An 18,439-nucleotide genomic window follows, 5' to 3' on the forward strand; every position below is an offset into this window, starting at 1 on the left:
ACTGCATGCTATTACCCCTCCACCTATCAGTCCCGGAGGCGTTTAGGACCACTAAGTCCTAAAAGGGGGGGAGCTTGGACTTTTTCAGGGGTTTTTTAAAGGATAAAATTCTAGGGCGACAAACAAAACAAATAAAGCAGTTAATGGGGAAATAAGAACAATTAAAGGCTCAAGTAGGCCTCCTCACTTAAAGAATCGAATTGTTTAGCACGTCTTACACATACTGTTTAGGTCATTAATTAAAATTAGCGTAGGAAGAATTGATTTACCACATATTTCCCTGATAGGGAGTCCAAATTAGTCCTGCTTAGATGTAGTTGTCGAAAACTGACAGTTGATTAATTATCTAACTATTTGTATGTTAAACAGGGCCTATAGGCATGATATCTATTAATCCAGGGACGAAGGAATAACTGATTGCAACAAGTCATTAGTTATAAGCTCTACGAGTGTTAAACGAATTGCCACTGATTTTAAACTTAGGAACGAGTGGCGATTCTGATTAAGTTGATAGTTCCTATAGGCATGCTTTCTAGGTGTAACTGATTTTGAGCAGAGATGCTATAGGCAAGTCATCTATATGTAATGAGTTATTTTAACTCCTATAAGCAGGCTTGCCTAATGACAAATGTATATGCAAAGTGCAGGTAGTCCTATAGGCATATTATCTATACAATATGCATAGCTTCATTATCGATTTATTGCCATGGTATTATTACAAAGTGCAGAAAACCCATGGGCATGGTATCTATGTGAAAAATGCAGGCTTTGAAAGTGATAACCCTATGAACATGGTTTCTAGGCGAGATGCAGAATTTTAAAGAGTAAATATCCTATAGACATGGTATCTACGTGAAAATGCAGAGTTTGAAAGTAATGATCCTATGAACATGATTTCTATGTGAGATGCAGTATTTTAAAAGGTAAATATCCTATTGACATGATTTCTATGTGAAAATGCAGAATTTTAAAGAGTAAATATCTTATAGACATGATTTCTACCCCTTTGGCATGCATTCAGTCCGATCCCCTTTCACTATACCCAGTAGTTATTACAAAGTTATTTACAAAGATTATTACAGACCAAGCGAATCAGAAGGAATAATAAAATTACATCAGTGATTACATATACATCTAATCAGCCTAATCCAGACTTAAAGTCTAATAATATGAGATAAACCAACTTCCAGGATCGGATTTTCAAAGCCTTTCTCTTATTTGGGATGTGTCAAAGTTCCAAGGAACTTCAAGAATTCCTGGCAATGCTTAAACCCCAAATATCATTGTAGAGTTAAGAACATAGTGCAGTGTGGAAGGGCCAGCCCTCAAATGTCCAAGTTCAGAGGGCACTCAAGGTCCCAAGGCAAGGCTCATAGGAGGAGGGAAGAACTTAGAGACTAGGAGTAAGTGTAAGTTCAATGAAAGGGAATTAAGGGGAGCCAGGGCAGGCTGGTGGTCATGCCCAGCAACTGGAATGCTGGTACACCCCTGACCAGCCGGTCAGCTTAAAAATTAAAGAGTTAGGACCTTTTGAAAGTCAGGTTAAGCCCTGGACAATAACTTGGATGTTGCCAGGCTATACCTTAACTCAATACACATAAGGGAATGGGGGTATGGGAAATTGAAAGAGGCAAGGATCCAAAGGACCCTGTTTTAATACATGACAATAACTTTGTATATTGCCATGTCTTAAACTACAGCCCAAGCACATAAAAGGGGGATGGGGGATAGGGATTCATTGCAGCAACAGATAGCAAGACATAAGTATTACTTTAAAGTTGAACTCTACAAAGCAGTAAAGTAGGCATGGGCATAAAAGCTTGTAAATAAACACATTGGAGTTGATGCTAGAATCAAAAGTAGGACATACCAGTTTCAGAAAAATAAATGAAAAGCAGAAGCTTTGGTAAGCCAAATTGCGAGCAAGCAATGCAAAAGATCTCAGAAGAGAGTAAAGAGTACAAGAGAGTTTGTGATTCGAAAATCAGTGAATGAAGATTGTTGAAAGTATAGAAGGGAAGGCCATTTTTATAGTGCAGCAAGTAAGTAAGAAAAGGTAAGGAAAATAACCTTGAAAATCAATTTCCCTTCAATTAAGGGATTCTGATTTCCAACGGGTAAAGATAATTAAGGAAAGGTTCAATCAGAATATTTTCCCAAGCAGTACAATAAAGGGTAAATACATAAAAACTATTTAAGGTAAAACTCTAGTGGTACTTGATTTGTGAAAAACAAGGAAAGGTAATCAGTAAAACAGCCAGTGAAAAAACCAAGTTGAAAGCCTTGTTCGATTGAACCGAGTCAGAAAAGAGGTAAAGGAAAGTTTAAAGGGATTAGAATCAATTAACATTTGGCAAAACCTTTGAAAGAGAAGCTCTCATATATAAAACACATAGACATGTCAAGCAAGAAGGATGTCATGCTAATTACGAAAGATGGCAAGAAAGTTTCAAAATCACAAACGCAGAAAAAGTTCAAATTCAGTTCATAAACTCGGAGTGAGTCTGAGAGTTCAAGGTTTCAAAGTAGAACCCCTGTCCAAACACAAAATCAAACATGCCAAAGAAACCCCCAAATCTTAGGGTATTTAAACTCGAATTCGACACAGAGATGAGAAGGCAAGCTATTGAAACAGACTCAGAGACCTCTTTCAGAGTCTCATGAGAAAACATACAAGCACAATAGCAGGTTCAAGGCAAATAGAACATAGAAACTAATTTGAAGTACAGGGAACAAGTTTCAAGAAAAGCATGGAATTTAAACGAGTTCAGGAGATAAAGGGGTAGTGTAAACTTAAGGAAATAGTCGATGAAACACATCTAGAAAGAACAAAGTCTGGTAAAGGCAAACAAAGGACTAAAACTCAATAGGAAAACACAGTAAAGGAATACATAAGATAGGCATGTGAGAGCATGATATTGAAACCAGTAGGAGACAGAACGGAGCACAATAGAAAAACTTCATATTACAGCAAATATAAGAACACACAAAAAAGCATGCGAGTCAAAAAAGAGCAAATAAGAACATATCAGGGATCGATTCACACCAAGAAAAGAAGAAGAAGAAGAAGAAGAGTCAGAAACATTTTCAAGAACCTTTTCCAGAAACCCTAATCGAAAAGAAGTAACTTTTTGAAAGAAAATCGGAGAAAACGTTTAAGAAACTTAAGCAATATTGCAAACATATAACAGATCTAAAAATAATCGGAGAGAACCTCGATAGTTAGGGTTTCAGATGAACCCTAGAATGAGAAAGGCTTCGAAAATGTCCGATCTAAGTCGGATGAGGTCATAATCAGGCTCAGAAGACCAAGAGCCACCGGAGCAAGGCCGGAGATGGCTGAACTCCTCGAATCGCTGAAGGTCTGAGTGAAGACCCTCGAGGTCTGGCCTCGAACCTTCGAGCAACAGGCATGTAGGAGCCGTAGGAGGTGAGTATGGGCTGTCCATGGCCTGAGAAGCCATGGACTCCGGTGAAGACACGGTGGAACAAGGTAGGGGGAAGCTAGGGTTCCGAAGAACCTTGAGAGAATTTGGGGATTCAAGGGCGGCTGAAGGGTGAAAATGAATTAGGGTTGGGGGTAGTCGGTGAATTAAAAAGGAAAGGTTTAATTTGAGCCGTTGATCTTTTAGATCAACGGCTGTGATTAAAGGGGGGATCCGGTCGGGTATTATGAATTGGGTCAGGGTTGGGTCGATATTAGGATTTGGGCCGGTAAAATTGAGTTTAAATTAGGGGTTTAATATGGCTATAGTTGAAACGCAATGGGCTATGTATTAAATAGCCAATTTCTCCCCTTTTAATTTGATTAAAATAGTTAAAACGATTTTTAAAAATAAATTAAAAGCACTGAATTAATTAATAATATAGAAATGTTAATTTAAAAATACTAGGAGTAATTTTATAATTGTAAGATGCTATTAATCGCAATATAGGCTATAATTGCAATTTTAGCTTAAAATATCAAATAGATTTATAAAAAAAATATGCAAAAAATTACCTTAATTATATTGTGATGTAAATAGGAGGATGGAAATAAATTACTCACCAAAATGATAGTTTTGGGAATAATTATTATAGCTTCCACTTCTTGAAGGACCATTTCCTCTCATTAGGTACTTCTTGAAATCCTTTGTGATCATGGTCATTTCATCCTCCTCTAGATCAGCACCTTCCGTGATTCTGAATGCCATGCTCGTTTCCTTCTTGGGTGCATCCATCTTCATGGTTTGCCTTCTAAGTTCATAGGCAGTGAGATTTCCAATTAGCTCATCCAACATAAGAGTGAAAATGATCTTTGATTCCTGAATAACTGTGATTTTGCTTTCCCAAGAGACTGGCAGAACCCTTGTCAAAATCTTCTCAACTTTGTCCTCTTCAAGAATAACCCTTCCAAGAGAGTCAAGTTCATTTGTCAGTGTGGTGAACCTTGTATACATCTCTTGGATAGATTCTCCTTCCTTCATACTGAAATTCTCATATTGAGAATATAGTAGTGTCCATCTTGATCTCTTTACTTGAGGAGTTCCTTCATGAGCCACTTGTAAAGTGTCCCATATTTCCTTTGCAGTAGTACAGCTTTGAATTCTATTGTACTCGTCTGGACCAAGTCCACACACAAGCCATTTCTTGGCCTTAGCATTCTTTTCCCATTTCTTCAAATCTTCAGCAGTATAGAAGCATTTTTCTTTGTAGTAGCCAAGGGACCATCAGTGACTATGTCCCAGAGTTCAAAGTCTTCTCCTATGATGTGGTCTCTCATCCTGTTCTTCCACCAAGAATAGTATTGACCATTGAAAAGTGGAGGCCTAACAGTGGATTGCCGTTACCAGTTCCCAGGTGGTGCACTCATGTTGATCTTTTCCTAAGGTGTTAGCCTCTTCAAGGATAACCTGCTCTGATACCAATTGATGTTCTACACGTCAATACCACACAAGAGGGGGGGGGGGGTGATTTGTGTGGTACCCAACTTTCACTCTAGAAGAACCTGGTTCTTCTAGGTATACTAACTATTACTGTTTGCAGAATTAAGAGTGCATAAAATAAAGAATACAGAGATTTTTACGTGGAAAACACCTGGCTCAAAAGGTGAAAAAACCACGACCTACTACTCAGTAGGATTTTCCCAAACTTCCACTAAAATCATTAAGCCAAAACTGCATTTACAAAACTCTTGTAAACCTAAGGATTAAACTCTAATCCCAGTGTGGCACACAACATCAACTGCTGCGACACTTTCAAGTTAACTCTAACTTGAATACTCAAAGTACCTAATACAATTGCTTCTATGAAAGCTGAAAGGTACAATATGAAAACACCTACAACAATTGAACTAGAAATAAAGAAAGACACATAGAACTCTTTATGGAGCTGGTTCTTCAATCTGGTTCATGTAGCTTTAGGTTTGCGCACTTGAATCACACACGAATTGCTTGCAAAAAGCCTTGCTATTTTGCTCTCAATTCACGTTTAACTTCTGCGTTTTTGTGCAACACGTGTAATGTGAGAACATCATGCAATTTATAGAGTTAGTAGATAAAGAAATAACTAGAGTTCTGATGCAACTCTTCCTTGGTGGAAGAGTTCTAGTTGATCTCAACTTCTAACTCCTTCCCTATCTTGGATAATGTTCTCTTTGAGTAAGGAGTCCTTCTCCTTATCAATTATGCAACCTTTTCGATCAGGAGGTATTAAATACACCAAGTTAAGCTTATCTCCTTCACGTGCTTCTCACATGCTCGAATCTGCCCGTTTTTGTGCACATGAGGGATGGACCTGGTTTTGTCTAACTACATATGCGATTAACATTAATTGAGCAACTTAAGTAGAAAAAAAAAACTGAAGAACCGGAATTAAAAAAAATCTAAAAGTTGAAGAGTTGCGACTCCCGTTATTGGGGGTTTTTCATGTTTTATCAGCTCGAACCTCGTTCTTATGCAGTTGATCTTACAGATCTTTACGGGGTCAGGCCCTCAATCACTATCCTTACTCTTGTCAGAGGTGGCTTAACCCCAAGGCCACTAAAGCGGCCGTTTTAGGCCTCACAAAATTAGAGGCCCCAAAAGTTACTTTTTTATGTGTAATCTAAATATTTATTGTATGTATTATTAAATAGTGATAAAACAAATTCAACCATCTTTTGCTACCTTGTCACCAATGTTAATAACATAGTTTTATATTTATATTGTCTTTTTTCGGAGTTGGTTGAGAAAATTCAAATGCAAGTAAAAGGCAATTGAATCTGCAGTTACTTTCCAGTTTTTCTTACTCCAACTTGAGTAAATTTTATTTACAACTCTAACTTTAAGATATTTTCTTTCAAGATCTCTATAGGCACGCTTCAAGCTAATTAGATCATAAAAAGCTATAGTTAATTTATTTATCATCTTTGTAAATATAAATTTTCACATGATTGTTGCTTTGGGAGGAAGTGCTATATAGTGAGTTATGTTGACGGTCATGTGAAAAAAAATTCAAAAATAAACTTAATAAAATCTTACTATCAAAGGTTAGTAATGTTTCAACAAAGATTAAATGGGTTGGTTACATCGTCAAGATGCTCAAAAAGTAAAAGGAATAAACTTTAACAAAAATATTTAAAATTATTAAACAAGTTAAGGTCTCTTATTATGTCTTGGCTTTAGGCCTCCAATAGCATTGAGCCGCCTCTGACTCTTGTTACAATTTGATTTTACGTTACGTAATTTTTATGCATTGTTTATATTAACAAATAAGTAGCAAGTACACATCAAGTTCAAACATAAAAATTGAAGTATAAACTTTCTTAAAGAGTTGATCAAGATGAAACTCATCTAATGGAAGTCAAGTTTAAAGATTTATTCCATTTTTGTTAAAACTTTCTTACATATACCTGCCATACCTCAAAAAAATGCAAGAAAACGTCAAAGGCAAGACACTAAACATGCCTTTGCTCCCTTTTATATTCACAACACGCAAGACAAATACTTTTTCATCAGCTCCTGAAGAAAAACTTCTGATTGTACAGAGTATTTAACACAATTCTCATTCCAAAAAAAACCAAATGTTTCTCTGTATGGATAATATAGTAATACACCTGTGTATAAATCTACTTTACATGAAATTTTAACCACTACATGAGTTTCTAAGTTGAACAAACAACATATCTAAGGCTACCATTAAAGGCACCTAAAATTTTAGCAATCCAGATCTGAAGACACAGATCTTCATCGACCGCTGTAAATAAATAACTACAGGACAGTCAGCTATACAAAAGAAAAGAAAAAAAAAAAGAGAGAAAAAATTGAGCAGTTTGCCTAAGCCGTTACAAGATTGAGTTTCTGCCACGCACTAATACATGTAAGACAGAAGTTAGAATGAAGCTTAGTAACAGCTTGTAAGAGTCACTACGCGGCGAACTGTTGTTACCAATCTGTCCTGCATTGACATACTCAGTTTTCCCTCTGCTTGTGGTAGCTGAAACATTAACCGCCTGCGAACCTGATATTTAAACAACAGGACGTGTGTTAGCATAACTTGATAACTGACTGAACTTATACTTTAATATACCACAGAGACTAACTATATCGTCTGTTACAGAAAAGTTCTTTTTCCTGGTAGTACATTGAATCCTGAAACCTTACTGTATCTCGAGTTCAGTCAAGTATTTACAACTTTAAAGCTGGAAGCAATGTGTACTTATTAAGTTTGGCCAACGATCATCTGAAAAGCAATATGACTTACAATCGTAATTGGCCCATCCAACCCGTTGTCCAGCCAAATCGTAAACAATAATCTTGTCTTTTAGAACAAGATCTGCACACAAATATAAACATATGAATCAAAAAATAAACTACAATGACACAATCATCAAAACAAATGCTTATTGATAAATATCAGATATGTAATAAGAATTATGAGTCATGAAAATGATCAAAAGAAGTACTGGCAAAAACAGTAGGTGTAAGAATAGATCCCAGCGTCGTATATGAAAATGAAAGAAAATATTTGCTGTTATAGTCCCAGCGTCGTATAGGGAAAATATTTGCTGTTATAGTCCTTTAAAATTAACAGTGTATAGAAATCTAAGTAACCAATTTAGCTCAGTGATACAACGGGTAGAAATAAATGAAAGAGATGGTGTCATGAGAGTCTCCCGGAAACAGCCTCTCTATCCTTTTGGGGTAGGGGTAAGGTCTGCGTACACTTTACTCTCCCCAGACCCCACTAGTGGGATTTCACTGGGTATGTTGTTGTTGTTGGGTGTCATGAGAAACACACAAAAGAGGGAGTACGAAACTGAGATCAGGTGCAGGGAAAAAGTCCACTCATTTGACTTCAAGAGATTACCTCCTAAAATTGTCAATCCTTGGCCCGGAATTTTCTGAAAGCCCATGCACCAGACAGCGGCACCACCCTACAAAAGCAAGTGGCTAACTGAGTGCAAAACTAATTAAATGCAATAGATAACTTTGACAAGTAGATTGCAGCTGCAATCACAATTAAATAGCTTTTGGCTACAGTCAAGTTTGGTGAACATATTGGAATAAAACATTGACAAAATAATATTCATCAACGTTAACGAAATTCTCTCATTCTTCGAAATGATAACTAAACGATAATTAGAAGTAAGTTTTGAGCAGGTCGACATGCTTAAAATATACCATAAGTAGGTAAAATAGGGGTAAATGGAATGAAATCATCTGCAGCATAAGACTACTTCAATTAGTTCAAAGAAAATTCGACTTACAATGGAATTTTGCTGTATAAGGTAGTCCGCAGCCCTTAATACCATTGTTGCACCACCAGCAAAGGTCAAACTAACTGTTGGAAATATATCACCGACGCTGAGCACAAGAAAGAGGAGCCAGTCATATTTTTTGTACAAACTAAAGTAAAATCATCACAAAGAAATGAGCCCGTGTCGAGAAGTTTTAGAAAACCTGGAGGTTGTTAGATAACACTGGTTTCCCTTGGTAACAAGTGGGCGCACATTCTGTGAAACAGCTTGATTGATCTGCACGAGACAGAAGACTGTAAGTCGTAAGGAGCATTTCTGATGATATTTACCAACTTTGTTTCAGTAGTACGTTGATAACGGTACAGCTGAAGTGGATTCAAGCGAAACTTTTTCTAAATCACAACTGGCACGGAATTCACAGAATCTGCCTATGCGATAACTTACAGCATTAATAAAAGGATCATAAGCTTCTTCAGCAAGATACGCCAGAGTCGTCCCGGAGTCAACTATGGTTCCTCTGTTGCTTGATGTTTCAAATACTTCTGGACTAATAGGCATTGTCTGCCCATTGAGAGCAATACTCTGAAGATTCAAGTTGTAATGTGGCCTGGTAACCAGAAAAAAAAAAATCATGTTACATCATGGTAATGTTGGGATATGTAGGTGAAAGATATCCGAATCAAATGGTCAATATCTAATCTCTTATCGAAATTACATTTTCTAAATATTAGGAAATCACTGACAAGTCATTCAAGTAAACCGCTGGAAACCAGTTCTTTAGTACACAGTGTTCATTTCAATTTGAGCAATCAACAGACAGATGAGTTCAAAAATCAGAAGACAGATGTTCAGTCCAATTCTTGTTTATACCCAACCATAAGGGATGAGTAACAACTCAGGTTGTCCAATCTTTACTTTGAAACAGAGAACTGAAGAACCGAAGCTCTATTACCTACAGGCTGTACATAAAAAATGACAGTCTGATTATAATTTTATTTGAAGCTCAGTCAGCTCAAGAGTCCCCACAGTAACAAAGGTTAATTATTAATCATGAGCAACGAGTGCATAATTCAGCTCCCTGGGAACAGATATTTGCATGCTTTATGGGGAAATACAGATCAAATAATTAACAATATAAAACATCAAAGGTACCCCCCCCCCAGCTAACATGGTCGATCACATTTTCTACTTCCCAACATAAGCTGTGTTAGATTACAAAAACAAAAAGATCTTTGGATCAGTGATGTATCTATTGAAGGAGTCTCCACAGTATCAGTAACAAGCCTCGCCATATCAATCTAGATCAACAATACCAGAGTCTCGTATTGCCTTTTCCTTTTTCTCCAATGTATACGTCTTCCAATATTATCATTCCTTTGTATTGCACCTGAACAGAGTAGGACTAATATGAAGGAGTCATATATAGACTCCAACTAACTGAGATTAAGACATCGTTGACATTACAAAAATAAAAAGAAAAGAAAATAGTCCCACATCCCTATTTGTTTGACACTCATTTCCTTTTTCTCTGTCCTAAAAAGGTTGGAACATTTTTTAAATTATCTGGTTTTTACATTCCCATTATGCCGTTAATGATAGCCAATAAGTTCTTATAAGAATCGACATAACTTACTGTAGACCCCACTAGACACAAAAACAAACTGGGATAGAATAAGCATTTTTTCCCAAAAGATAACTCTTAGGACTCAACCTCAAATACACATATAATCAAAGAAAGCAAACTTCACACAAAATCTGGGTAATCGAACTTCTTAGTCAAATGTGTAACTTTTGATTGCTTTTTTTTTTTTATCATCTTAGATGAGATCTGGTTAAAGAACTATCAATCAAGAACACCTTTGCTATGCCGATATTTGGCAGAGATCAGAAAGCTTTGCAAGAGCTTTTGGCAAAGAAAATGGAGAACATGGTCAGGGATTATCTAGAAAGACAAATTAAGTCATGCAAGCCCGCTATGAGAGAGATAACATACTGTGATGGGACAAGTGGAGTGTAAACTAAATTTGGCTCCACAATCTGACCTAGCACCAAGATACCACCTCCGCCGTTACTTCCTTTCAAGCAATGGGAGAACACATTAGGCGTCACTCGTTGGGAGGAAAGTTGTGCGATAACTGACAAGCCCTGCTGCCCAAATCCAAAGATCCCATCAATTGCTCTATCCGGCTTAGTTAGGTCACCGGTCTGTGATGTGCTACATCTGTGTCATAAAATCCAACAGCAATAAGGTTAAACACTGACAAGTAGCGGAAAGTAATCACATATGCCATCTCAAATTATAAAGATGATTGATAGCTCACCCAAAAACAACAGGAGCAGACGAGTTCGATGTCAAAGAATTCCCCACGATTGTATTGAAATGCATAAAATCCGCAACATAGTAACCTGATGTCCCACTGCCATCACCATACTGGAACGTGTAACTGCACTGGTTTTGAGTAGAACAACCAGAGTCAGAGGATTGTTCTCCAAGAGCACATCTTTGGTCCGAACATGAGATCGGTCGAGCTGTTGACGAACTTGATGGATCAAAGAAGTCTAGCTGAATCTGCTAATGGAAAGCAAAATCTAATCAAGCAGTATTCTTACAACTCTACGCTAACATGGCAATTTGCAGGAATAATGATATCCAAACCTGAAGTCCACTAGAAGTCGGGCAACCATTACAAGACGCACAACTAACCCACAAGACATCACTTCCAGTATCTATCTGTACATAGAATTCCTTTGGAGGGGAACCTAACTGAACTCTTGTAAAGTAAAGCCTGAAACAAAATCATACCCTCAACTAACATTCACTATGCTAGATGTATAACTTGTAAATCAATCATAAAACTACTCCAAAAAATGATTAACCTAAGCGAATAGACCAGTAAAAGTAACATTAAACCAAGAAAGTCGAAAGATAGAGTAAACAACAATCCAGAGGCAATCAATCCACCTTAATACATACTCAAGCTACAAACAACAACAAACCCAGTATAATCGCACAAGTGGGGTCCAGGGAGGGTAGTGTGTATGTAGACCTTAATGTACATATTAAAACAGTAACACACTACTAAAAAACCCAAGAAACAAGCTTTACCAATTACCATTGCCGCCAATCCAAGAAACTTTTTTCTCCATTAAATTCTTAAAAAAGAAACAAAAAGAGAGCTACCCAATTTACAATATAAACTTTACATAAAGAAAGTAATAACTATTAACCAAATTATCAATAAACTAATTACCTTATAAGCTAAACTTCATGAAATAGATCATCAAGAACAGTTGCTGAAGCTAAAATCATGTCATCATTCAACACTATAAAAATAAAAGCAACACAAAATAGAGAAGAATTTGTATTAATACCCAACAAGAAATGGATCATAAGTGCCTTCAACAGGGAAATCAACAACTCCATAAGAAGACTGCAAGATTCGTCCATGTCTAACTCGGTCACGCGCTTTGAGTTGACTCACTTCAACTCCATGACTCGTCGGAAATGCTCTTTCTAACGGCAGTGTCACCGTCATTCCATCACCCACCACCGCAGTCGCCGTCGCCGGTAAAAATACACACACAAACACCAAAAACACCACCGGCGACAACATCACTTTAAACTCACCGACAGATAAATTTGTATACGTATCTATAGGTTGGTGTGAGACATATCAACAGATATTAATATATTTATGTATTATATCCGTATATATATTTGAAGAATGATTTATGTTGGTATGAATAAAGAGAAGAAATAGAGGGGAAAAAGAGGAGGAAAGAATAGAGGGAAAAAGTAAGCACTCTGTTTTTGCTGCTTTTGAGAGAGGAAAAAAAGGAGAGTGAAACGATAACGGAAGTTTTTCAAATGGTGGAATTGTGTTGCGTATATATATATATATATTGTCTAAATATGTTATCCAGGTGTATATGAGTACAACTTACTTTAATGTTATAAATCTAAATTAATACTTTGGGAAAGCTTATTTAATGCACGACTCTTACCGTTTCAATTGATATAACCTAATTTATCTTGCGTAAATTTTTAAAAAAAATACTTTTAGATTTTATAGTATTAATTATATCATGATATTTATGGCTAAAAATATGTTGCTTGTTATAAATAGAATTGTATTTATGGTGAATGTCTATATTTAGAGAGATTTTAGGGTTCATTGCTTGGTGGCTAAGTCACCCTCCCCCTATAAATAGAGGGTTCTATTTCATTGTAATTCATCCCAAATCAATAAGAATTCTCTCTCCCTACTTTTCTCTGCAATACTATTCTTCTTCTTTTATTGTTTCATAACACGTTATCAGCACGAGACTCTAACCAATTGAGTAGAAGCTTTGTGATTGAGCATAATGATTGTCCAATTGTTCCATGAACTTCCTTCATGATTCAATTCTGGATTTAAGGTAAGTATCTTACTTTATTTTTCTCTTTTAAATTCTTGAAATTCTATAATTTGATTTTATATACAAGCAAAGACAACAAAGTTTGATTATAACTCTAATGGAGTTTGTAAGAAATTATAACCACCTGAAGTGGTAAAATTTCTATGTCTTGCCATGATCAAATTCATGTATGATTATGAGCACAAGAAGTGGAAACTCGTCCCATTGAATTTGCTCCATTCTCATTCCCTTAAGAGAATGTGATAGCAATATGCAATAAGTCTGAAAGAAGACAAAATTATTACCATAAAGGAATCAATGGATGTGGACGTGGTAATAGACGTAATTATAATCGTCATTATCATGGTAATGAGAATAATAAGGATTCTCAAAATAAGCCTTTACTCTATGAAGTTAATGTTTGTCATCGATTTGACATAAGATTTCGTAAAGCACATACAGATGACTATGGTCCATTCATGATGTGAATGTGAAAATATCTGATTTATGAATACATATTCATTCTTGGAAGAATATAAATGTGGTAGTGGTAGTTAATATACCACACTCACCTCTAAAAGGAGGTTTGAGATGATATAAGAAAATAATGTCATTATTATGGCATGAATGGTCATTGGTCACGTACCTATTGCACGCCAAAATATTTTGGCAATGTGATTATTAAAGAATAACATTAATGCAAGAAACATATCTTGCATATAATTATGACCATAACCATAATGATATAACTTTCTCTTTAAAAGAGATATTCACCATATGGATGTTGATGAATATATGGTAGTACCAAATTAATTGAGAGCTTTGGAATAGCCAATTATTACTATTTTGGAGGAATAAAATTGATTATTAATAAGACATTGTGTTGTAGTAAGTCTAAAAGAAACTTAGTTTCTAAAGTATTCGCGAAAGCGGTTGGTCATACTGAGATAAAGGAAAGATTTAATATCTTCTATTACTACAACTTGTAGCGGGGTAATATGTATGTGAAAAGCTACCCGCTTTATTCTCCAGTTTGTACTACACAAACAAAAGAATATCACAATAAAGTGGATGTTTATTGATATAAAAACCCATATCATAATAAACTTGGAGTTTATCGATAATTGCACACGTCATGGTGTAAACCTAGTCTTTATCAATATTAGTAATTTATCCAGTTGGCATAATCAGTTTAGCCATATCAATTTAAGCATGATGTGCAAAAATAAAAGAGAATTCACATGGGTAAATATTAAAGAACTAGAAAGTTCTTTATGAATTCTCTTATGTTGCATGTTCTCATTAATTAATATACCAACTAAAATTGAGATTGAATCCCATGAATGTTGGAAATATCAAAGGTGAATATGGATCCATGCACCTGCCATGTATACCACATAAGATGCATCTATGAGATCGTCACATGTGAGATTATTATTAACCCGCAACCTGGTGTTTACGAGGTAACTTGCTCAATAATTTAATTTAGAGCATAATTTCAGATTTTCTATTCAAGATAGTTTATCTTGATAAGTTGGTTTACATCACAATTGGTTTAGCAAGATGATTTATTGAGTTCCTCCACTTAATAGCTAAACAATTGCTTATGAGAACAAAGTTATCTATATCAATTTGATATATGTTATATACCAAAGTATATTACATTCTCCCCTCACAAGTGGTTCAGGGTCAGGAACCAAATAATTCCATCTTATTGTTATTGATGTGCGAGGTATATTTAATACCATAACGTACAAAGATGGGTTCTCAAAGTTGAGGAAACAAGTTAGTTTTTCTAACATGAGGGGGAGACATGATAAACAGTTGAGAAAAAGTTACGTGGAATGAATTATCATTTGTACATTTAGATCCTCGAATAAGATAATATGAACTTGAAGTTCATAAAATGATAATTCATTTGCAATATATTGCAAAGCATGCCAGACGCATTTGCTTACCCAAAGAAAGTAACTATATTCTCATTGCAAATGCTCCTATTAGAATAAGTCCTAGAAGGACAAAGTCTATGGTACGCCTAAAGCGTATAGACAAATCTGTTTCAAATAAACTTCTTGATAAAGAAGATGAACAAATGATCTAAATGATCATAACAAAGGAGGCAAGTGATCTAGAAGATCACATGACATAACATTTCATAAAATCTCAGGAGAGATTCAGGTACCTGAAAATATAAATGAAGAGAGATCTCTATGTTATGTCTTTATAAGAAAAATAAGGAGGTTGGAACCGATATAAAATGTTCGTCGACGGCATCTATGATAGCGCTAAATATATATGAGGATCTTAAGTCGGAAGAAACAATTTCGAATAGAATTGGTTTCACGTGAAAGACATGTAGTTTTGAACATGTAGTTCAAACACTTGAAAGTATAAAGTCAATGGTATGTGCAATCAGTTTTCGATATCATATATGTCTAGTATAACATGAAAACTTGATATGCATCTAAAGTCTACTATATGGCTTATATGACAATCCATGAAGGATTTAAGTTGCTTGAAGCATATACAATTCTTGATCTTGAAGTACCACTTCCTCAGTGCAATTTGTGCACAAATATATCTTGCTATAACTATAGGCATGATAATATGATAGCAAGAGTTTTCACCTCTATGTGAAGATATTGAACTAACGATTCCGACAAGATCATATGAAGACAATACATCTATTAGGGATGATGATTTCAAGGTGAAACAAATTCGTTCAAGTTAATATGGCTGACTTGTTTATCAAATCTCTACCAAAGATCTTTTGAAGATGGTGCACAAGATTGGAATGCAAAAGCTTAAAGATGTGAATTGATGCTCTCATCAGGGGGAGTTAATACGTGTTGTACTCTTTTTCTCTTACAAGGTTTTGTCCCACTGGGTTTTTCTTGCAAGATTTTTAATAAGGCAACCAAACGGCGTATTATTAGATATGTGTACTCTTTTTCCTTTTCTAGAATTTTTTCCCATTGGGTTTTATTTTAGTCAAGGTTTTAACAGGCACATTATCTGTTGAATAGACATTCAAGGGGGAATGTTATAAATAGAATTGTATTTATGGTGAATGTCTATATTTAGAGAGATTCTAGGGTTCATTGCTTGGTGGCTAAGTCACCCTCTCCCTATAAATAGAGGGTTCTATTCTATTGTAATTCATCCCAAATCAATAAGAATTCTCTCTCCCTACTTTTCTCTGTAATACTATTCTTCTTCTTTTATTGTTTCATAACATTGCTGATATTAAATAAAAAAATGAAACTTATTAATGTATGGGTCAGAATCCGACCCCATGATAATTAACGAAGCTAATCCCGTCTTAAGCTAATTCATGATTAATTAGTGGCACAACCACTAAGAATTAACGATATTCAACCCGCATCTGATTCGATCAGCAAGGCCATGGCCTATCCGCCACCATGAAGGCGAAATCCCAGCGTGGTCACGGCCACTTATTGCCAGCTCACGAAGCTCACAACTATAAATACCAAGAGAGGAAACCCTAGAAAAAAAAGGCTTCTTCTTGACCACTAGGGAGAGAGAAAAAAAAGACAACGATACCCAAATTATGGGCAAGAGGAACACCATTGTAAGGCTCTGAACCTCTTCATGGAGAGGCAGACCAAACCAATATTATCAATAAAGGCTTCTAATGTTTCTCCCCCTAATCCTGAGTACTTATTTTCGTTTTCTTCATTTGGCCCAACGGATTATTACGGTTTGCTATGATTTTCCCGTGATTTATTTATATTGTTTTATACTCATAAGGTATGTAATAACTTTTGAGTCAAATAATTTGGCGCCGTCTGTGGGGATTTCCTAGCAAAATCGCGTAGTTCTTCCCTGGACCAAAAGGAAAGAAACGCCAAGCTCGAGGAGGAACTCGAAGATCTCAGATCAAGATCTAAGTCCTCTCTCTCTCTCTGATCTCAGATAGTGCAAACAAAAAGAAGAAGCCTCCCCCCCCCCTCCTAAGGGGAGGTCTCTGCAAGGCATCTCCCACATCCCTGATACGAGCTCCGGCCAGAAACCGGCACGGAGATATCTCGAGCCGAGAGTCGCCACAAGACAGCCTATATACCCTGGTTGGGAGGACAACGGATGAGCCGCTCAAGGTCTCGAATCCAAACCGAGCTTCAGCACTCAATACCCACAATATGGGACTCAGGCCATGAGCCTTCGTCATCAAGATCGACAAAGTTTAACAACAGTTGAACTGGGACTCAGGCCATGAGCCTTCGTCATCAAGATCGACAAAGTTTAACAACAGTTGAACCGTCATCAAGATCGACAAAGTTTAACAACAGTTGAACTGGGACTCAGGCCATGAGCCTTCGTCATCAAGATCGACAAAGTTTAACAACAGTTGAACCGAGACTCAGGCTAAGCGCCTTCGTCATTAAATCAAGGTAGTGCACCTTCCCCAGTAAGTTCAACTACGGTCAAACCAAGATTCAGGCTATGCGCCTTCACCAGTAAGTTCAACTACGGTTGAACCAAGATTCAGGCTATGCNAACAACAGTTGAACTAGGACTCAGGCTATGCGCCTTCGCCATGAAATCAAGGCTATGCGCCTTCGCCAAGAAGTCCAAATACAGTTGAACCATGACTCAGGCTACGCGCCTCCAAATTGTATCAAGCCCATACGCCTTCGCCAGTAAGTTTAGCTACGATCGAACCAAGACTAAGACTACGCGCCTTCGCCATCAAACCCAACGAGTCCGACCTTGCTTGAACCATAAGGCTAGACGCCTTCATCCTCAAATCTAACAAGTTCAACCACAGTTGAACCAGGACTCGGACCAAGCGCCTTCATCGTTGAACTCAGCGAAACCCAACCTCCAACGAATCGAGGCACAGGTTAGGCGCCCACGCCCTTCAAGTAAGTACTCCCAACTCAAACTAAGATTGGGGACATGTAAAGTCCGGCCCCGGTCAAACTACAAGGTCGCGTTTCTGTCATCACGGCCGACAATTCGACCGCGCCCGAACTGGGACTAAGGCTAAGTGCCACTATCACCAAGCAACGGCTCCGACTCGCTCACCCCGAGTCGAAGAAGAAAAGTCGTCAGCAATTAAAAACTAACATGCCTACCAGAGTTGAATCCGAAGGCAAATCACCCCTTCGAGCGTATGCAAAGAAAAATCTAAAGGGGAAAAAAGGAGGTACAAAACAGATACAAAGCAAATAACGGAACAGAGATCTCATTTATCCACGAAATTAATTGCGGGTCATCCCCGCTTACACCCGGCCAAGGCCGATCAATACAAGGAAAGAGAAAAAGAGAAGAAAAAATGCATAACATCTTTTTACTCGG

The 18,439-nt window shown here is 36.8% G+C and overlaps 1 protein-coding gene across 2 annotated transcripts; it reads right to left on the bottom strand.

Annotated features, from left to right (window-relative positions):
• Window positions 1-6,981: 6,981 nt before the first annotated feature.
• Window positions 6,982-12,586, bottom strand: LOC109211215 (aspartic proteinase-like protein 2). 2 transcript variants are annotated; one of them, XM_019374719.1, is made up of 10 exons: window positions 12,092-12,586; window positions 11,376-11,505; window positions 11,041-11,288; window positions 10,713-10,940; window positions 9,164-9,326; window positions 8,922-8,995; window positions 8,729-8,825; window positions 8,329-8,395; window positions 7,723-7,794; window positions 6,982-7,479 (listed from the first exon to the last, which is right to left on the bottom strand). In XM_019374719.1, the coding sequence occupies exons 1-10, from the start codon at window positions 12,331-12,333 to the stop codon at window positions 7,304-7,306; spliced, it is 1,497 nt and encodes a 498-aa protein (XP_019230264.1). In that variant the 5' UTR covers window positions 12,334-12,586; the 3' UTR covers window positions 6,982-7,303. The 2 variants fall into 2 exon arrangements, with proteins under 2 accessions (XP_019230264.1, XP_019230263.1); XM_019374718.1 differs by having other exon boundaries at window positions 11,041-11,291.
• Window positions 12,587-18,439: the final 5,853 nt, after the last annotated feature.

The sequence above is a fragment of the Nicotiana attenuata genome, unplaced genomic scaffold, assembly GCF_001879085.1.
Source record: "Nicotiana attenuata strain UT unplaced genomic scaffold, NIATTr2, whole genome shotgun sequence".
Lineage (NCBI taxonomy): Eukaryota > Viridiplantae > Streptophyta > Magnoliopsida > Solanales > Solanaceae > Nicotiana > Nicotiana attenuata.

Bases quoted from the DNA above. Each gene is read 5' to 3' on its own strand.
- LOC109211215 (XM_019374718.1), bottom strand. From the start codon at position 12,333: ATGTTGTCGCCGGTGGTGTTTTTGGTGTTTGTGTGTGTATTTTTACCG. The intron at 11,506-12,091 runs GTATTAATACAA...ATTTTGTTTCAG, and splicing joins TATGATCCATTTCTTGTTGG to GCTTTACTTTACAAGAGTTC. The intron at 8,996-9,163 runs GTAAGTTATCGC...TGTCTCGTGCAG, and splicing joins ATGATCCTTTTATTAATGCT to ATCAATCAAGCTGTTTCACA.